This window comes from Carcharhinus amblyrhynchos, unplaced genomic scaffold (genome assembly GCF_965287045.1).
Source record: "Carcharhinus amblyrhynchos unplaced genomic scaffold, sCarAmb.v2.hapA scaffold_778, whole genome shotgun sequence".
NCBI lineage: Eukaryota > Metazoa > Chordata > Chondrichthyes > Carcharhiniformes > Carcharhinidae > Carcharhinus > Carcharhinus amblyrhynchos.
The window spans coordinates 14619-39536 of record NW_027650518.1 but is presented as its reverse complement, the minus strand read 5'-3'; the positions used below and the strand labels follow the sequence as shown (position 1 = coordinate 39536).

The 24918-nt window shown below is 43.7% G+C and overlaps 1 protein-coding gene across 1 annotated transcript in view; it reads left to right on the top strand.

Annotated features, from left to right (window-relative positions):
• Positions 1-21430, top strand: part of LOC145340101 (disintegrin and metalloproteinase domain-containing protein 19-like) — a gene marked incomplete at its 3' end in the record, with an annotated part of 49026 nt that extends 27596 nt beyond the window's left edge. Inside the window, exon 4 of the mRNA XM_080184526.1 lies at positions 21359-21430. Coding sequence (XP_080040652.1) covers positions 21359-21430 — 72 coding nt within the window. The remainder of the gene's footprint in view (positions 1-21358) is intronic.
• Between the last annotated feature and the right edge of the window lie 3488 nt (positions 21431-24918).

The window sequence follows — 24918 nt, the reverse complement described above, 5'->3', positions numbered from 1 at the left end:
CACACTAGTACACTATAACACAGTAAAACACACTAGTACCCGGAACACACATTAACTATAACACACACTAGTACACTATAACACAGTAAAACACACTAGTACCCGTAACACACAATAACTATAACACACACTAGTACACGATAACACAGTGAAACACACTAGTACCCGTAACACACAATAACTATAACACACACTAGTACACGATAACACAGTAAAACACACTAGTACCCATAACACACAATAACTATAACACACACTAGTACACGATAACACAGTAAAACACACTAGTACCCATAACACACAATAACTATAACACACACTAGTACAGGATAACACAGTAAAACACACTAGTACACGAAACACACAATAACTATAACACACACTAGTACACGATAACACTGTAAAACACACTAGTACCCGTAACACACAATAACTATAACACACACTAGTACACGATAACACAGTAAAACACACTAGTTCCCGTAACACACAATAACTATAACACACACTAGTACACGATAACACAGTGAAACAAACTAGTACCCGTAACACACAATAACTATAACACACACTAGTACACGATAACACAGTAAAACACACTAGTACCCGTAACACACAATAACTATAACACACACTAGTACACGATAACACAGTAAAACACACTAGTACCCGTAACACACAATAACTATAACACACACTAGTACAAGATAACACAGTAAAACACACTAGTGACCATAACACACAATAACTATAACACACACTAGTACACTATAACACAGTAAAACACACTAGTACCCGTAACACACAATAACTATAACACACACTAGTGCACTATAACACAGTAAAACACACTAGTACCCGTAACACACAATAACTATAACACACACTAGTACACTATAACACAGTGAAACACACTAGTACCCGTAACACACAATAACTATAACACACACTAGTACACGATAACACAGTGAAACACACTAATACCCGTAACACACAATAACTATAACACACACTAGCACACGATAACACAGTGAAACACACTAGTACCCGTAACACACAATAACTATAACACACACTAGTACACAATAACACAGTAAAACACACTAGTACCCGTAACACACAATGCCTATAACACACACTAGTACACTATAACACAGTGAAACACACTAGTACCCGTAACACACAATAACTATAACACACAGTAGTACACTATAACACAGTGGAACACACTAGTACCCGTAACACACAATAACTATAACACACACTAGTACACGATAACACAGTGAAACACACTAGTACCCGTAACACACAATAACTATAACACACACTAGTACACGTTAACACAGTGAAACACACTAGTACCCGTAACACACAATAACTATAACACACACTAGTACACTATAACACAGTAAAACACACTAGTACCCGGAACACACAATAACTGTAACACACACTAGTACACTATAACACAGTAAAACACACTAGTACCCGTAACACACAATAACTATAACACACACTAGTACACTATAACACAGTGAAACACACTAGTACCCGTAACACACAATAAGTATAACACACACTAGTACACGATAACACAGTGAAACACACTAGTACCCGTAACACACAATAACTATAACACACACTAGTACACGATAACACAGTGAAACACACTAGTACCCGTAACACACAATAACTCTAACACACACTAGTACACGATAACACAGTAAAACACACTAGTACCCGTAACACACAATAACTATAACACAGACTAGTACACGATAACACAGTAAAACACACTAGTACCCGTAACACACAATAACTATAACACACACTAGTACACTATAACACAGTAAAACACACTAGGACCTGTAACACACAATAACTATAACACACACGAGTACACTATAACACAGTAAAACACAGTAGTACCCGTAACACACAATAACTATAACACACACTAGTACACGATAACACTGTAAAACACACTAGTACCCGTAACACACAATAACTATAACACACACTAGTACACTATAACACAGTAAAACACACCAGTACCCGTAACACACAATAACTATAACACACACTAGTACACTATAACACAGTAAAACACACTAGTACCCGGAACACACATTAACTATAATACACACTAGTACACTATAACACAGTAAAACACACTAGTACCTGTAACACACAATAACTATAACACACACTGGTACACTATAACACAGTGAAACACACTAGTACCCGTAACACACAATAACTATAACACACACTAGTACACTATAACACAGTAAAACACACTAGTACCCGGAACACACAATAACTATAACACACACTAGTACACTATAACACAGTAAAACACACTAGTACCCGTAACACACAATAACTATAACACACACTAGTACACTATAACACAGTAAAACACACTAGGACCTGTAACACACAATAACTATAACACACACTAGTACACTATAACACAGTAAAACACAGTAGTACCCGTAACACACAATAACTATAACACACACTAGTACACGATAACACTGTAAAACACACTAGTACCCGTAACACACAATAACTATAAGACACACTAGTACACTATAACACAGTAAAACACACCAGTACCCGTAACACACAATAACTATAACACACACGAGTTCACTATAACACAGTAAAACACACTAGTACCCGGAACACACATTAACTATAATACACACTAGTACACTATAACACAGTAAAACACACTAGTACCTGTAACACACAATAACTATAACACACACTGGTACACTATAACACAGTGAAACACACTAGTACCTGTAACACACAATAACTATAACACACACTAGTACACTATAACACAGTAAAACACACTAGTACCCGGAACACACAATAACTATAACACACACTAGTACACTATAACACAGTAAAAGACACTAGTACCCGTAACACACAATAACTATAACACACACGAGTACACTATAACACAGTAAAACAAACTAGTACCCGTAACACACAATGCCTATAACACACACTAGTACACTATAACACAGTGAAACACACTAGTACCCGTAACACACAATAACTATAACACACACTAGTACACGATAACACAATGAAACACACTAGTACCCGTAACACACAATAACTCTAACACACACTAGTACACGATAACACAGTAAAACACACTAGTACCCGTAACACACAATAACTATAACACACACTAGTACACTATAACACAGTAAAACACACTAGGACCTGTAACACACATTAACTATAACACACACTAGTACACTATAACACAGTGAAACACACTAGTACCCGTAACACACAATAACTATGACACACACTAGTACACTATAACACAGTGGAACACACTAGTACCCGTAACACACAATAACTATAACATACACTAGTACACGATAACACAGTGAAACACACTAGTACCCGTAACACACAATAACTATAACACACACTAGTACACGATAACACAGTGAAACGCACTAGTACCCGTAACACACAATAACTATAACACACACTAGTACACTATAACAGAGTAAAACACACTAGTACCCGGAAAACACAATAACTATAACACACACTAGTACACTATAACACAGTAAAACACACTAGTACCCGTAACACACAATAACTATAACACACACTAGTACACTATAACACAGTAAAACACACTAGTACCCGTAACACACAATGCCTATAACACACACTAGTACACGATAACACACTGAAACACACGAGTACCCGTAACACACAATAACTATAACACACACTAGTACACGATAACACAGTGAAACACACTAGTACCCGTAACACACAATAACTATAACACACACTAGTACACGATAACACAGTGAAGCACACTAGTACCCGTAACACACAATAACTCTAACACACACTAGTACACGATAACACAGTAAAACACACTAGTACCCGTAACACACAATAACTATAACACACACTAGTACACTATAACACAGTAAAACACACTAGGACCTGTAACACACAATAACTATAACACACACTAGTACACTATAACACAGTAAAACACACTAGTACCCGGAACACACATTAACTATAACACACACTAGTACACTATAACACAGTAAAACACACTAGTACCCGTAACACACAATAACTATAACACACACTAGTACACGATAACACAGTGAAACACACTAGTACCCGTAACACACAATAACTATAACACACACTAGTACACGTTAACACAGTGAAACACACTAGTACCCGTAACACACAATAACTATAACACACACTAGTACACTATAACACAGTAAAACACACTAGTACCCGTAACACACAATAACTATAACACACACAAGTACACTATAACACAGTAAAACACACTAGTACCCGTAACACACAATAACTATAACACACACTAGTACACGATAACACAGTAAAACACACTAGTACCCGTAACACACAATAACTATAACACACACTAGTACACTATAACACAGTAAAACACACTAGGACCTGTAACACACAATAACTATAACACACACGAGTACACTATAACACAGTAAAACACAGTAGTTCCCGTAACACACAATAACTATAACACACACTAGTACACTATAACACAGTAAAACACACCAGTACCCGTAACACACAATAACTATAACACACACTAGTACACTATAACACAGTAAAACACACTAGTACCCGGAACACACATTAACTATAATACACACTAGTACACTATAACACAGTAAAACACACTAGTACCCGTAACACACAATATCTATAACACAGACTAGTACACTATAACACTGTAAAACACACTAGTACCCGTAACACACAATAACTCTAACACACACTAGTACACGATAACACAGTGAAACACACTAGTACCCGTAACACACAATAACTATAACACACACTAGTACACTATAACACAGTGGAACACACTAGTACCCGTAACACAAAATAACTATAACACACACTAGTACACGATAACACAGTGAAACACACTAGTACCCGTAACACACAATAACTATAACACACACTAGTACACGATAACACAGTGGAACACACTAGTACCCGCAACACACAATAACTATAACACACACTAGTACACTATAACACAGTAAAACACACTAGTACCCGGAACACACAATAACTATAACACACACTAGTACACGATAACACAGTAAAACACACTAGTACCCGTAACACACAATAACTATAACACACACTAGTACACTATAACACAGTAAAACACACTAGTACCCGTAACACACAATGCCTATAACACACACTAGTACACTATAACACAGTAAAACACACTAGTACCCGTAACACACAATAACTATAACACACACTAGTACACGATAACACAGTGAAACACACTAGTACCCGTAACACACAATAACTATAACACACACTAGTACACGATAACACAGTGAAGCACACTAGTACCCGTAACACACAATAACTCTAACACACACTAGTACACGATAACACAGTGAAACACACTAGTACCCGTAACACACAATAACTATTACACACACTAGTACACGATAACACAGTAAAACACACTAGTACCCGTAACACACAATAACTATAACACACACTAGTACACGATAACACAGTGAAACACACTAGTACCCGTAACACACAATAACTATAACACACACTAGTACACTATAACACAGTAAAACACACTAGTACCCGGAACACACAATAACTATTACACACACTAGTACACTATAACACAGTAAAACACACTAGTACCCGTAACACACAATAACTATAACACACACTGGTACACTATAACACAGTGAAACACACTAGTACCCGTAACACACAATAACTATAACACACACTAGTACACGATAACACAGTGAAACACACTAGTACCCGTAACACACAATAACTATAACACACACTAGTACACGATAACACATTGAAACACACTAGTACCCGTAACACACAATAACTCTAACAGACACTAGTACACGATAACACAGTAAAACACACTAGTACCCGTAACACACAATAACTATAACACACACTAGTACACGATAACACAGTAAAACACACTAGTACCCGTAACACACAATAACTATAACACACACTAGTACACTATAACACAGTAAAACACACTAGGACCTGTAACACACAATAACTATAACACACACGAGTACACGATAACACAGTAAAACACAGTAGTACCCGTAACACACAATAACTATAACACACACTAGTACACGATAACACAGTAAAACACACTAGTACCCGTAACACACAATAACTATAACACACACTAGTACACTATAACACAGTAAAACACACTAGGACCTGTAACACACAATAACTATAACACACACGAGTACACGATAACACAGTAAAACACAGTAGTACCCGTAACACACAATAACTATAACACACACTAGTACACGATAACACTGTAAAACACACTAGTACCCGTAACACACAATAACTATAACACACACTAGTACACTATAACACAGTAAAACACACCAGTACCCGTAACACACAATAACTATAACACACACTAGTACACGATAACACATTGAAACACACTAGTACCCGTAACACACAATAACTCTAACACACACTAGTACACGATAACACAGTAAAACACACTAGGACCTGTAACACACAATAACTATAACACACACGAGTACACGATAACACAGTAAAACACAGTAGTACCCGTAACACACAATAACTATAACACACACTAGTACACGATAACACTGTAAAACACACTAGTACCCGTAACACACAATAACTATAACACACACTAGTACACTATAACACAGTAAAACACACCAGTACCCGTAACACACAATAACTATAACACACACTAGTACACTATAACACAGTAAAACACACTAGTACCCGTAACACACAATAACTATAACACACACTAGTACACTATAACACAGTAAAACACACTAGTACCCGTAACACACAATAACTCTAACACACACTAGTACACGATAACACAGTAAAACACACTAGTACCCGTAACACACAATAACTATAACACACACTAGTACACTATAACACAGTAAAACACACCAGTACCCGTAACACACAATAACTATAACACACACTAGTACACTATAACACAGTAAAACACACTAGTACCCGTAACACACAATAACTATAACACACACTAGTACACTATAACACAGTAAAACACACTAGTACCCGTAACACACAATAACTCTAACACACACTAGTACACGATAACACAGTGAAACACACGAGTACCCGTAACACACAATAACTATAACACACACTAGTACACGATAACACAGTGAAACACACTAGTACCCGTAACACACAATAACTATAACACACACTAGTACACGATAACACAGTGAAGCACACTAGTACCCGTAACACACAATAACTCTAACACACACTAGTACACGATCACACAGTAAAACACACTAGTACCCGTAACACACAATAACTATAACACACACTAGTACACTATAACACAGTAAAACACACTAGGACCTGTAACACACAATAACTATAACACACACTAGTACACTATAACAGAGTAAAACACACTAGTACCCGGAACACACATTAACTATAACACACACTAGTACACTATAACACAGTAAAACACACTAGTACCCGTAACACACAATAACTATAACACACACTAGTACACGATAACACAGTGAAACACACTAGTACCCGTAACACACAATAACTATAACACACACTAGTACACGTTAACACAGTAAAACACACTAGGACCTGTAACACACAATAACTATAACACACACTAGTACACTATAACACAGTGAAACACACTAGTACCCGTAACACACAATAACTATAACACACACTAGTACACTATAACACAGTGGAACACACTAGTACCCGTAACACACAATAACTATAACACACACTAGTACACGATAACACAGTGAAACACACTAGTACCCGTAACACACAATAACTATAACACACACTAGTACACGATAACACAGTGGAACACACTAGTACCCGCAACACACAATAACTATAACACACACTAGTACACTATAACACAGTAAAACACACTAGTACCCGGAACACACAATAACTATAACACACGCTAGTACACGATAACACAGTAAAACACACTAGTACCCGTAACACACAATAACTATAACACACACTAGTACACTATAACACAGTAAAACACACTAGTACCCGTAACACACAATGCCTATAACACACACTAGTACACTATAACACAGTAAAACACACTAGTACCCGTAACACACAATAACTATAACACACACTAGTACACGATAACACAGTGAAACACACTAGTACCCGTAACACACAATAACTATAACACACACTAGTACACGATAACACAGTGAAGCACACTAGTTCCCGTAACACACAATAACTCTAACACACACTAGTACACGATAACACAGTGAAACACACTAGTACCCGTAACACACAATAACTATAACACACACTAGTACACGATAACACAGTGAAACACACTAGTACCCGTAACACACAATAACTATAACACACACTAGTACACGATAACACAGTGAAACACACTAGTACCCGTAACACACAATAACTATAACACACACTAGTACACTATAACACAGTAAAACACACTAGTACCCGGAACACACAATAACTATTACACACACTAGTACACTATAACACAGTAAAACACACTAGTACCCGTAACACACAATAACTATAACACACACTGGTACACTATAACACAGTGAAACACACTAGTACCCGTAACACACAATAACTATAACACACACTAGTACACTATAACACAGTAAAACACACCAGTACCCGTAACACACAATAACTATAACACACACTAGTACACGATAACACATTGAAACACACTAGTACCCGTAACACACAATAACTCTAACACACACTAGTACACGATAACACAGTGAAACACACTAGTACCCGTAACACACAATAACTATAACACACACTAGTACACTATAACACAGTAAAACACACCAGTACCCGTAACACACAATAACTATAACACACACTAGTACACGATAACACTGTAAAACACACTAGTACCCGTAACACACAATAACTATAACACACACTAGTACACTATAACACAGTAAAACACACCAGTACCCGTAACACACAATAACTATAACACACACTAGTACACGATAACACATTGAAACACACTAGTACCCGTAACACACAATAACTCTAACACACACTAGTACACGATAACACAGTAAAACACACTAGGACCTGTAACACACAATAACTATAACACACACGAGTACACTATAACACAGTAAAACACAGTAGTACCCGTAACACACAATAACTATAACACACACTAGTACACGATAACACTGTAAAACACACTAGTACCCGTAACACACAATAACTATAACACACACTAGTACGCTATAACACAGTAAAACACACCAGTACCCGTAACACACAATAACTATAACACACACTAGTACACTATAACACAGTAAAACACACTAGTACCCGTAACACACAATAACTATAACACACACTAGTACACTATAACACAGTAAAACACACTAGTACCCGTAACACACAATAACTCTAACACACACTAGTACACGATAACACAGTAAAACACACTAGTACCCGTAACACACAATAACTCTAACACACACTAGTACACTATAACACAGTAAAACACACCAGTACCCGTAACACACAATAACTATAACACACACTAGTACACTATAACACAGTAAAACACACTAGTACCCGTAACACACAATAACTATAACACACACTAGTACACTATAACACAGTAAAACACACTAGTACCCGTAACACACAATAACTCTAACACACACTAGTACACGATAACACAGTGAAACACACGAGTACCCGTAACACACAATAACTATAACACACACTAGTACACGATAACACAGTGAAACACACTAGTACCCGTAACACACAATAACTATAACACACACTAGTACACGATAACACAGTGAAGCACACTAGTACCCGTAACACACAATAACTCTAACACACACTAGTACACGATCACACAGTAAAACACACTAGTACCCGTAACACACAATAACTATAACACACACTAGTACACTATAACACAGTAAAACACACTAGGACCTGTAACACACAATAACTATAACACACACTAGTACACTATAACAGAGTAAAACACACTAGTACCCGGAACACACATTAACTATAACACACACTAGTACACTATAACACAGTAAAACACACTAGTACCCGTAACACACAATAACTATAACACACACTAGTACACGATAACACAGTGAAACACACTAGTACCCGTAACACACAATAACTATAACACACACTAGTACACGTTAACACAGTAAAACACACTAGGACCTGTAACACACAATAACTATAACACACACTAGTACACTATAACACAGTGAAACACACTAGTACCCGTAACACACAATAACTATAACACACACTAGTACACTATAACACAGTGGAACACACTAGTACCCGTAACACACAATAACTATAACACACACTAGTACACGATAACACAGTGAAACACACTAGTACCCGTAACACACAATAACTATAACACACACTAGTACACGATAACACAGTGGAACACACTAGTACCCGCAACACACAATAACTATAACACACACTAGTACACTATAACACAGTAAAACACACTAGTACCCGGAACACACAATAACTATAACACACACTAGTACACGATAACACAGTAAAACACACTAGTACCCGTAACACACAATAACTATAACACACACTAGTACACTATAACACAGTAAAACACACTAGTACCCGTAACACACAATGCCTATAACACACACTAGTACACTATAACACAGTAAAACACACTAGTACCCGTAACACACAATAACTATAACACACACTAGTACACGATAACACAGTGAAACACACTAGTACCCGTAACACACAATAACTATAACACACACTAGTACACGATAACACAGTGAAGCACACTAGTTCCCGTAACACACAATAACTCTAACACACACTAGTACACGATAACACAGTGAAACACACTAGTACCCGTAACACACAATAACTATAACACACACTAGTACACGATGACACAGTGAAACACACTAGTACCCGTAACACACAATAACTATAACACACACTAGTACACGATAACACAGTGAAACACACTAGTACCCGTAACACACAATAACTATAACACACACTAGTACACTATAACACAGTAAAACACACTAGTACCCGGAACACACAATAACTATTACACACACTAGTACACTATAACACAGTAAAACACACTAGTACCCGTAACACACAATAACTATAACACACACTGGTACACTATAACACAGTGAAACACACTAGTACCCGTAACACACAATAACTATAACACACACTAGTACACGATAACACAGTGAAACACACTAGTACCCGTAACACACAATAACTATAACACACACTAGTACACGATAACACATTGAAACACACTATTACCCGTAACACACAATAACTCTAACAGACACTAGTACACGATAACACAGTAAAACACACTAGTACCCGTAACACACAATAACTAATACACACACTAGTACACGATAACACAGTAAAACACACTAGTACCCGTAACACACAATAACTATAACACACACTAGTACACTATAACACAGTAAAACACACTAGGACCTGTAACACACAATAACTATAACACACACGAGTACACGATAACACAGTAAAACACAGTAGTACCCGTAACACACAATAACTATAACACACACTAGTACACGATAACACAGTAAAACACACTAGTACCCGTAACACACAATAACTATAACACACACTAGTACACTATAACACAGTAAAACACACTAGGACCTGTAACACACAATAACTATAACACACACTAGTACACTATAACACAGTAAAACACAGTAGTACCCGTAACACACAATAACTATAACACACACTAGTACACGATAACACTGTAAAACACACTAGTACCCGTAACACACAATAACTATAACACACACTAGTACACTATAACACAGTAAAACACACCAGTACCCGTAACACACAATAACTATAACACACACTAGTACACGATAACACATTGAAACACACTAGTACCCGTAACACACAATAACTCTAACACACACTAGTACACGATAACACAGTAAAACACACTAGTACCCGTAACACACAATAACTATAACACACACTAGTACACGATAACACAGTAAAACACACTAGGACCTGTAACACACAATAACTATAACACACACGAGTACACTATAACACAGTAAAACACAGTAGTACCCGTAACACACAATAACTATAACACACACTAGTACACGATAACACTGTAAAACACACTAGTACCCGTAACACACAATAACTATAACACACACTAGTACACGATAACACAGTGAAACACACTAGTACCCGTACACACAATAACTATAACACACACTAGTACACGATAACACAGTAAAACACACTAGTACCCGTCACACAATAACTATAACACACACTTGTACACGATAACACAGTAAAACACACCAGTACCCGTAACACACAATAACTATAACACACACTAGTACACTATAACACAGTAAAACACACCAGTACCCGTAACACACAATAACTATAACACACACTAGTACACTATAACACAGTAAAACACACTAGTACCCGTAACACACAATAACTCTAACACAGACTAGTACACTATAACACAGTAAAACACACTAGTACCCGTCACACAATAACTATAACACACACTAGTACACTATAACACAGTAAAACACATTAGTACCCGTAACACACAATAACTATAACACACACTAGTACACCATAACACAGTAAAACACACTAGTACCCGTAACACACAATAACTATAACACACACTGGTACACTATAACACCGTGAAACACACTAGTACCCGTAACACACAATAACTATAACACACACTAGTACACTTTAACACAGTAAAACACACCAGTACCCGTAACACACAATAACTATAACACACACTAGTACAGGATAACACAGTAAAACACACTAGTACCCGTCACACAATAACTATAACACACACTAGTACACTATAACACAGTAAAACACATTAGTACCCGTAACACACAATAACTATAACACACACTAGTACACTTTAACACAGTAAAACACACCAGTACCCGTAACACACAATAACTATAACACACACTAGTACACTTTAACACAGTAAAACACACCAGTACCCGTAACACACAATAACTATAACACACACTAGTACAGGATAACACAGTAAAACACACTAGTACCCGTCACACAATAACTATAACACACTCTAGTACACTTTAACACAGTAAAACACACTAGTACCCGTAACACACAATAACTATAACACACACTAGTACACTATAACACAGTAAAACACACTAGTACCCGTCACACAATAACTATAACACACACTAGTACACCATAACACAGTGAAACACACTAGTACCCGTCACACAATAACTATAACACACACTAGTACACTATAACACAGTAAAACACATTAGTACCCGTAACACACAATAACTATAACACACACTAGTACACGATAACACAGTAAAACACACTAGTACCCGTAACACACAATAACTATAACACACACTAGTACACTATAACACAGTGAAACACACTAGTACCCGTAACACACAATAACTATAACACACACGAGTACACTATAACACAGTAAAACACACTAGTACCCGTAACACACAATAACTATAACACACACTAGTACACTATAACACAGTAAAACACACTAGTACCCGTCACACAATAACTATAACACACACTAGTACACTATAACACAGTAAAACACACTAGTACCCGTCACACAATAACTATAACACACACTAGTACACTATAACACAGTAAAACACACTAGTACCCGTAACACACAATAACTATAAAACACACTAGTACACTATAACACAGTAAAACACACTAGTACCCGTCACACAATAACTATAACACACACTAGTACACTATAACACAGTAAAACACACTAGTACCCGTAACACACAATAACTCTAACACAGACTAGTACACTATAACACAGTAAAACACACTAGTACCCGTCACACAATAACTATAACACACACTAGTACACCATAACACAGTAAAACACACTAGTACCCGTAACACACAATAACTATAACACACACTGGTACACGATAACACAGTAAAACACACTAGTACCCGTACACACAATAACTATAACACACACTAGTACACCATAACACAGTAAAACACACTAGTACCCGTAACACACAATAACTATAACACACACTGGTACACCATAACACAGTAAAACACACTAGTACCCGTAACACACAATAACTATAACACACACTGGTACACTATAACACCGTAAAACACACTAGTACCCGTAACACACAATAACTCTAACAGACTAGTACACCATAACACACAATGTCACGTACTGGTACCGTATATGACACAATAACACACAGGTACATTATAAGAAAAAAGTACACAGTAGTACATTATGCTGCCCGGTCGAGGGTGAATGGTCAGGTAGAGTGTGAAGGGTTAGGTCAGACGTCATAATCATAGAGTCATATAGGTTTACAGCATTGAAACAGACCCTTCGGCCCAAATTGTCCATGCTGCCTTTCTTTTTAAACCCCTATAAATATATAAAAAGGAAGAGGCTGGCTAGGGTGAACGTTGGACCCTTAGAGGATGAGAGTGGGGACTTAGTGTTAGGGGATGGGGAAATGGCTGAGGCCCTGAATAACTTTTTTGTTTCGGTCTTCACGGAGGAGGACGTGAATAGTTTGCTGGGTGTTAGCGATGGAAAGATGGTAGGAGTGGAGGGCCTGAATGACATTATTGTTACTAGAGAGGCAGTGCTTCACAGACTGGAAGGACTGATTGTGGACAAGTCCCCAGGTCCGGATGGAATGCATCCGAGGGTTCTCAAAGAAATAGCGGAGGTGATAGTGGATGCCTTGATGATTATTTTCCAAACCTCACTGGATTCCGGGGAAGTGCCGGAAGATTGGAAAACGGCTAATGTTACACTGTTAAAGTACTCTTAAAGTACTCTTAAAATCGTTGTTTAAGAAGGGTGGTAGGCAAAAGGCAGGGAATTATAGGCCGGTTAGTTTAACGTCTGTTGCAGGTAAAATGCTAGAATCCGTGATCAAGGGGAAAATAGCGAGGCATCTTGAGGAGAATTGTTTGATAGAGCAGATGCAGCATGGTTTCGTTAAGGGGAAGTCGTGTCTGACGAATTTATTGGAGTTCTATGAGGATGTGTCTAGGGCGGTGGATAGAGGAGAGCCAGTAGATGTGGTGTTTCTTGATTTTCAGAAGGCGTTTGATAAGGTGCCGCACAAGAGGTTATTACAGAAGGTTAGGGGGCATGGAGTTGGGGGTAGGGTGTTAGCGTGGATAGCAGATTGGGTGTCAAATAGGAGGCAGAGAGTGGGGGTCAATGGGTGCTATTCGGATTGGCGGTTGGTGACTAGTGGAGTGCCCCAGGGGTTGGTGGTGGGGCCTCAGCTATTCACCATTTATAGAGATGATCTGGAGGAGGGAACCGAGTGTATGGTGTCGAAATTTGCTGATGACACCAAGATTGGTGGAACGGCAAATTGTGTGGAGGGTGTGGAGAGTCTGCAGAAGGATCTAGATAGGCTGGGCGAATGTGCCAGGAACTGGCAAATGGAATTTAATGTTAGCAAGTATGAAGTTTCCACTTTGGTAGGAATAATGGTAGGAAGGACTATTACTTACATGGTGAAAAACTGCAGCAGGCGACGGTGCAGAGGGACCTCGGGGTCCTTGTGCATGAGTCGCAAAAACCCAGCTTGCAGGTGCAGCAGGTGGTCAGGAAGGCAAATGGGATGCTGGCCTTCATAGCGAGGGGGATTGAATCTAAAAGTAGGGAGGTCTTGCTGCAACTGTACAGGGCACTGGTGAGGCCGCAGCTGGAGTACTGTGTGCAGTTTTGGTTGCCGCATTTAGGCAAGGATATTTTGGCCTTGGAGGGAGTGCAGAGGAGGTTTACTAGGCTGATACCGGAGTTGAGGGGATTGAACTATGAGGAGAGGCTGAATAAACTCGGCTTGTACTCGTTAGAGTTTAGAGTTAATTATGAAGCTGTTAGGAGAGAATTAGGGAGCATAGGTTGGACTAGGAAGCTACAGGGGCTGGGAACGTCCGAAATGTGGAGTTTATTCAAGGAGCAGCTCCTGCGAGTCCTTGATAAGTATGTCCCTGTCAGGCAAGGAGGAAATGGTCGAGCAAGGGAACCGTGGTGCACTAAAAAAGTTGATTCGCTGGTTAAAAGGAAAAAGGAGGCTTATGTCCGGATGAGACTTGAGGGCTCAGGTACTGCACTGGAAAGCTTTAGATTGGCTAGGAGGGAGTTAAAGAGTGAGTTAAGAAGAGCTAACAAAGTACACAAGAAGACTTTGGCTGATAGGATTAAGGAGAATCCTAAGGCGTTCTATAGATATGTTAAGAATAGAAGACTGGTTAGGGCAAGATTAGGGCCAGTCAGAGACAGCAGTGGGAAGTTATGTGTGGAACTGGAAGAGATTGGAGAGGCACTGAACAAATATTTCTCTTTGGTATTCACGCAGGGAGACGTAAATGTAGTTGTGGAGAACACTGGGTTACAGGGTTGTAAACTGGATAGTATTGCAGTTGATAAGGAGGATGTGCTAGATATTCTTGAGGGTTTGAAAATAGATAAGTCCCCTGGGCCGGACCGGATTTACCCTCGGATTCTCTGGGAGGCAAGAGAGGCGATTGCAGAGCCTCTGGCTCTGATCTTCAGGTCGTCGTTGGTCACAGGTATAGTGCCAGAAGACTGGAGGATAGCGAATGTTGTCCCATTGTTTAAGAAGGGGAATAGAGACTTCCCCGGTAATTATAAACTGGTGAGTCTTACTTCTGTTGTGGGCAAAGTATTAGAAAAAATTATTAGGGATAGGATTTATAGTTATTTAGAGAGTAATGAATTGATTGGAGATAGTCAGCATGGTTTTGTAGCAGGTAGGTCGTGCCTTACTAACCTTATTGAGTTTTTTGAGAAAGTGACCAAAGAGGTGGATGGGGGTAAGGCAGTTGACGTGGTATATATGGATTTTAGTAAGGCGTTTGATAAGGTTCACCATGGAAGGCTTCTGCAGAAAATGCAGATGTATGGGATTGAGGGTGATTTAGTTAATTGGATCAGGAATTGGCTAGCAGATAGGAGACAGAGGGTGGTGGTTGATGGAAAATATTCGTCATGGAGTTTGGTTACAAGTGGTGTGCCTCAGGGATCTGTTTTGGGGCCACTGCTGTTTGTAATTTTTATAAACGATCTGGATGAGGGTATAGAAGGATGGATTAGTAAATTTGCTGATGACACCAAAGTCGGAGGAGTGGTAGATAGTGAAGAGGGGTATCATAGTTTACAGAGAGACTTGGACAAGTTGCAGAGCTGGGCCGAGAGGTGGCAGATGGAGTTTAATGTGGAAAAGTGTGAGGTAATTCACTTTGGCAGGAATAACAGATGTGCAGAGTATAGGGCTAACGGTAGGACTCTGAATAGTGTTGACGAACAGAGAGATCTAGGTGTATGTGTACATAGATCCCTGAAAGTTGGGAATCAAGTCGATAAGGTAGTTAGGAAGGCATACAGTGTCTTGGCGTTTATTGGTAGGAGGATTGAATTTAGGAGCCGCAGCGTCATGTTGCAACTGTACAAAACTCTGGTGCGTCCGCACTTGGAGTATTGTGTACAGTTCTGGTCCCCACATTATAGGAAGGATGTGGAGGCATTGGAGAGGGTGCAGAGGAGGTTTACCAGGATGTTGCCTGGTATGGAGGGGAGGTCCTATGAGGAGAGACTGAGGGATTTGGGGTTGTTTTCGTTAGAAAGAAGGCGGCTAAGAGGAGACCTTATTGAAACATACAAGATGATTAGAGGTTTAGATAGGGTGGACAGTGATAGCCTTTTTCCTCGGATGGAGAAAGCTAGCACGAGGGGACATAGCTTTAAATTAAGGGGTGGTAGTTATAGGACGGATGTCAGAGGTAGGTTCTTTACCCAGAGGGTGGTGGGGTAATGGAATGCCCTGGCTGCTGCAGTTGTAGATGAGCCTAGTTTGGGGGCGTTTAAGAGGTCTGCGGATAGGTTTATGGATGGAAAGGGATTGGTTTAGGTTAGAGGGTCATTGCTTTTATCTTAATTGGTCGGCGCAACATCGTGGGCCGAAGGGCCTGTTCTGCGCTGTAACGTTCTATGTTCTATGTTCAAAGAATGAGGGGAGATCTCATTGAGACATATAAGATAATGAATGGGATGGATAGGATAGAGGCGGAGAGGCTCTTCCTGCTCAGAAAGGACAGTAGGACTAGGGGGCACAGCCTCAAGACGGGGGGGCAGTTTAGAACGGAGTTGAGGAGGAACTTCTTCACCCAAAGGGTGGTGAATCTCTGGAATTCTCTGCCCGTTGAAGTGGTGGAGGCTGCCTCGCTTAATATATTTCAGACGTGGTTAGATAGGTTTTTGATAGGCAAGGGGATTAAGGGTTATGGGGAGAGGGCGGGAATGTGGAACTGAGCCACTTCAGATCAGCCATGATCTTATTGAATGGTGGGGCAGGCTCGAAGGGCTAGATGGCCTACTCCTGCTCCTATTTCTTCTGTACTTATGTTCTTATATTCTAAGCTAATCCCAATTGCTGCATTTGGCTGATATCCCTCTATACCCATCATACCCATGTAACTATCCAAATGCTTTTTAAATGACAAAATTGTACCCACCTCTATTACTACCTCTGGCAGCCAGTTCCAGAAACTCACCACTCTGTGTGAAAAAATTGCCCCTCTGGACACTTTTTTGTAACTCTCCCCTCTCACCTTAATCCTGTGCCCTCTAGTTTTAGACTCGCCCACATTTGAGAAAAGATATTGACTATCGAGCTGATCTGTGCCCCTCATTATTTTATAAGATCACCCCTCAACCCCCAACGCTCCAGAGAAAAAAGTCTCAGTCTATCCAGCCTCTACTTGATACTCAATCCATCAGGTCCCAGCAGTATCCTAGTAAATCCTTTCTGCACTCTTTCTAGTTTAATAATATCCTTTCTGTAATAGGGTGACCAGAATTGCACACAGTATTCCAAGTGTGATCTTACCAATGTCTTGTACAACTTCAACTGGATGTCCCAACTCCTGCATTCAATGTTGTGACCAATGAAACCAAGCATGCCAAATGCCTTCTTCACCACTCTGCCCACCTGTGACTCCACTTTCAAAGCATTTATCCCTTGATCTCTTTGTTCTATAATTTTCCCCAACGTCCTGCCCTGGTTCAATCGACCAAAATGCATTACCTCGCATTTGACTAAATTAAACTCCATCTGCCATTCGTCAGCCCACTGGTCCAATTGATCAAGATCCCACTGCAATTGGAGATAACTTTCTTCGCTGTCCACGAAACCACCAATCTTAATGTCATCTGCAAACTTACTAACCATGACTCTATATATTCTCATGCAACTCATTAATATAAATGACAAATAACAGTGGACCCAGCACTGATCCCTGAGGCACACCGCTGGTCACAGGCCTCCAGTTTGAAAAACAACTCTCGACAACCACCCTTTGGCTTTTCTCAAGAAGTCAATTTTGTATCCATTTAGATACCTCACCCTGGACCTGTGAGATTTAACTTTGTGCAACAACCTACCACGTGGTACCTTGTCAAAGTCCATGTAAACAACATCAACTGCACTGCCTTCATCACCTTGGTTACCCCTTCAAAAAACTCAATCAAATTTGTGAGACATGATTTTCCACTCAGAAAGCCATGCTGACTGTCCCTAATCAGTCCTTGCGTCTCTAAGTACCTGTCAATCCTGTCTCTCAAAATGAAGGTGAAGGGTCAGGCCGAGGGTGAAGGGTCAGGCTGAGGGTGAAGGAGGTCAGTTGAGGGTGAAGGGGGTCAGTTGAGGGTGAAGGGTGTCAGGCTAAGGGTGAAGGGTCAGGCCGAGGGTGAAGGGTCAGGCTGAGGGTGAAGGGTCAGGCCGAGGGTGAAGGGGGTCAGTTGAGGGTGAAGGGTGTCAGGCTGAGGGTGAAGGGGGTCAGGCCGAGGGTGAAGGGTCAGGCCGAGGGTGAAGGGTCAGGCTGAGGGTGAAGGGTCAGGCCGAGGGTGAAGGGGGTCAGTTGAGGCTGAAGGGTGTCAGGCTGAGGGTGAAGGGTGTCAGGCTGAGGGTGAAGGGTCAGGCCGAGGGTGAAGGGTGTCAGGCCGAGGGTGAAGGGTGTCAGGCTGAGGGTGAAGGGTCAGGCTGAGGGTGAAGGGTGTCAGGCTGAGGGTGAAGGGGGTCAGGCTGAGGGTGAAGGGGGTCAGGCTGAGGGTGAAGGGGGTCAGGCTGAGGGTGAAGGGGGTCAGTTGAGGGTGAAGGGTCAGGCCGAGGGTGAAGGGGGTCAGGCTGAGGGTGAAGGGGGTCAGTTGAGGGTGAAGGGGGTCAGGCCGAGGGTGAAGGGTGTCAGGCTAAGGGTGAAGGGGGTCAGGCCGAGGGTGAAGGGTCAGGCCGAGGGTGAAGGAGGTCAGTTGAGGGTGAAGGGGGTCAGTTGAGGGTGAAGGGTGTCAGGCTGAGGGTGAAGGGTCAGGCCGAGGGTGAAGGGTCAGGCCGAGGGTGAAGGGTCAGGCTGAGGGTGAAGGGTCAGGCCGAGGGTGAAGGGGGTCAGGCCGAGGGTGAAGGGGGTCAGGCCGAGGGTGAAGGGGGTCAGGCCGAGGGTGAAGGGTCAGGCTGAGGGTGAAGGGGGTCAGGCTGAGGGTGAAGGGTCAGGCTAAGGGTGAAGGGTCAGGCCGAGGGTGAAGGGTCAGGCCGAGGGTGAAGGGTCAGGCTGAGGGTGAAGGGTCAGGCCGAGGGTGAAGGGTCAGGCTAAGGGTGAAGGGTCAGGCCGAGGGTGAAGGGTCAGGCCGAGGGTGAAGGGTCAGGCCGAGGGTGAAGGGGGTCAGGCTAAGGGTGAAGGGTGTCAGGCCGAGGGTGAAGGGTCAGGCCGAGGGTGAAGGGTCAGGCCGAGGGTGAAGGGGGTCAGGCCGAGGGTGAAGGGTCAGGCCGAGGGTGAAGGGGGTCAGGCCGAGGGTGAAGGGTGTCAGGCTAAGGGTGAAGGGTCAGGCCGAGGGTAGGTGGTGTGACGGGGATTCCAGTTTGATCTGTGTGATACATGAAACCATCCCAATTATTTCCTTCTCTTTCAGTATCAGAATCTAGGAAGGGACAGGAACGCTGTGGTGAAACGTTTGCTCGATGTTGCCAACACAGTGGACATGGTGAGTATGCAGATTGTTTTCTGAAGGATATGTACAGCACTTAAGATACTTAATATTGTTAACACTTCTCCGTCACAGCACCAGGGACCCAGGGCAGCACGGTGACACAGTGATTCACACTGCTGTCTCACAGTGCCAGGGACCCGGGGCAGCACGGTGACACAGTGATTCACACTGCTGTCTCACAGTGCCAGGGACCCGGGGCAGCACGGTGACACAGTGATTAGCACTGCTGTCTCACAGTGCCAGGGACCCGGGGCAGCACGGTGACACAGTGATTCACACTGCTGTCTCACAGTGCCAGGGACCCGGGGCAGCACGGTGACACAGTGATTCACACTGCTGTCTCACAGTGCCAGGGACCCGGGGCAGCACGGTGACACAGTGATTCACACTGCTGTCTCACAGTGCCAGGGACCCGGGGCAGCACGGTGACACAGTGATTAACACTGCTGTCTCACAGTGCCAGGGACCCGGGGCAGCACGGTGACACAGTGATTAACACTGCTGTCTCACAGCGCCAGGGACCCGGGGCAGCACGGTGACACAGTGATTCACACTGCTGTCTCACAGCGCCAGGGACCCAGGGCAGCACGGTGACACAGTGATTAGCACTGCTGTCTCACAGTGCCAGGGACCCGGGGCAGCACGGTGACACAGTGATTAGAACTGCTGTCTCACAGTGCCAGGGACCCGGGGCAGCACGGTGACACAGTGATTAGCGCTGCTGTCTCACAGTGCCAGGGACCCGGGGCAGCACGGTGACACAGTGATTCACACTGCTGTCTCACAGTGCCAGGGACCCGGGGCAGCACGGTGACACAGTGATTAGCACTGCTGTCTCACAGTGCCAGGGACCCGGGGCAGCACGGTGACACAGTGATTAGCACTGCTGTCTCACAGTGCCAGGAACCCGGGGCAGCACGGTGACACAGTGATTCACACTGCTGTCTCACAGTGCCAGGGACCCGGGGCAGCACGGTGACACAGTGATTAGCACTGCTGTCTCACAGTGCCAGGGACCCGGGGCAGCACGGTGACACAGTGATTGGCACTGCTGTCTCACAGTGCCAGGGACCCGGGGCAGCACGGTGACACAGTGATTGGCACTGCTGTCTCACAGTGCCAGGGACCCGGGGCAGCACGGTGACACAGTGATTCACACTGCTGTCTCACAGTGCCAGGGACCCAGGGCAGCACGGTGACACAGTGATTCACACTGCTGTCTCACAGTGCCAGGGACCCGGGGCAGCACGGTGACACAGTGATTAACACTGCTGTCTGACAGTGCCAGGGACCCGGGGCAGCACGGTGACACAGTGATTCACACTGCTGTCTCACAGTGCCAGGGACCCGGGGCCGCACGGTGACACAGTGATTCACACCGCTGTCTCACAGTGCCAGGGACCCGGGGCCGCACGGTGACACAGTGATTCACACTGCTGTCTCACAGTGCCAGGGACCCGGGGCAGCACGGTGACACAGTGATTCACACTGCTGTCTGACAGTGCCAGGGACCCGGGGCAGCACGGTGACACAGTGATTCACACTGCTGTCTCACAGTGCCAGGGACCCGGGGCAGCACGGTGACACAGTGATTAGCGCTGCTGTCTCACAGTGCCAGGGACCCGGGGCAGCACGGTGACACAGTGATTAGCACTGCTGTCTCACAGTGCCAGGGACCCGGGGCAGCACGGTGACACAGTGATTAGCACTGCTGTCTCACAGTGCCATGGACCCGGGGCAGCACGGTGACACAGTGATTAGCACTGCTGTCTCACAGTGCCAGGGACCCGGGGCAGCACGGTGACACAGTGATTCACACTGCTGTCTCACAGTGCCAGGGACCCGGGGCAGCACGGTGACACAGTGATTAGCGCTGCTGTCTCACAGTGCCAGGGACCTGGGGCAGCACGGTGACACAGTGATTCACACTGCTGTTTCACAGTGCCAGGGACCCGGGGCAGCACGGTGACACAGTGATTCACACTGCTGTCTCACAGTGCCAGGGACCCGGGGCAGCACGGTGACACAGTGATTCACACTGCTGTCTCACAGCGCCAGGGACCCGGGGCAGCACGGTGACACAGTGATTCACACTGCTGTCTCACAGCGCCAGGGACCCGGGGCAGCACGGTGACACAGTGATTCACACTGCTGTCTGACAGTGCCAGGGACCCGGGGCAGCACGGTGACACAGTGATTCACACTGCTGTCTCACAGTGCCAGGGACCCGGGGCAGCACGGTGACACAGTGATTAGCGCTGCTGTCTCACAGTGCCAGGGACCCGGGGCAGCACGGTGACACAGTGATTATCACTGCTGTCTCACAGTGCCAGGGACCCGGGGCAGCACGGTAACACAGTGATTAGCGCTGCTGTCTCACAGTGCCAGGGACCCGGGGCAGCACGGTGACACAGTGATTAGCACTGCTGTCTCACAGTGCCAGGGACCCGGGGCAGCACGGTGACACAGTGATTCACACTGCTGTCTCACAGTGCCAGGGACCCGGGGCAGCACGGTGACACAGTGATTCACACTGCTGTCTCACAGTGCCAGGGACCCGGGGCAGCACGGTGACACAGTGATTAGCACTGCTGTCTCACAGTGCCAGGGACCCGGGGCAGCACGGTGACACAGTGATTAGCACTGCTGTCTCACAGTGCCAGGGACCTGGGGCAGCACGGTGACACAGTGATTCACACTGCTGTCTCACAGTGCCAGGGACCCGGGGCAGCACGGTAACACAGTGATTAGCGCTGCTGTCTCACAGTGCCAGGGACCCGGGGCAGCACGGTGACACAGTGATTCACACTGCTGTTTCACAGTGCCAGGGACCCGGGGCAGCACGGTGACACAGTGATTCACACTGCTGTCTCACAGTGCCAGGGACCCGGGGCAGCACGGTGACACAGTGATTCACACTGCTGTCTCACAGTGCCAGGGACCCGGGGCAGCACGGTGACACAGTGATTAGCACTGCTGTCTCACAGTGCCAGGGACCCGGGGCAGCACGGTGACACAGTGATTAGCACTGCTGTCTCACAGTGCCAGGGACCTGGGGCAGCACGGTGACACAGTGATTCACACTGCTGTCTCACAGTGCCAGGGACCCGGGGCAGCACGGTGACACAGTGATTCACACTGCTGTCTCACAGTGCCAGGGACCCGGGGCAGCACGGAGACACAGTGATTCACACTGCTGTCTCACAGTGCCAGGGACCCGGGGCAGCACGGTGACACAGTGATTAGCACTGCTGTCTCACAGTGCCAGGGACCCGGGGCAGCACGGTGACACAGTGATTCACACTGCTGTCTCACAGTGCCAGGGACCCGGGGCAGCACGGTGACACAGTGATTCACACTGCTGTCTCACAGTGCCAGGGACCCGGGGCAGCACGGTGACACATTGATTAGCACTGCTGTCTCACAGTGCCAGGGACCCGGGGCAGCACGGTGACACAGTGATTAGCACTGCTGTCTCACAG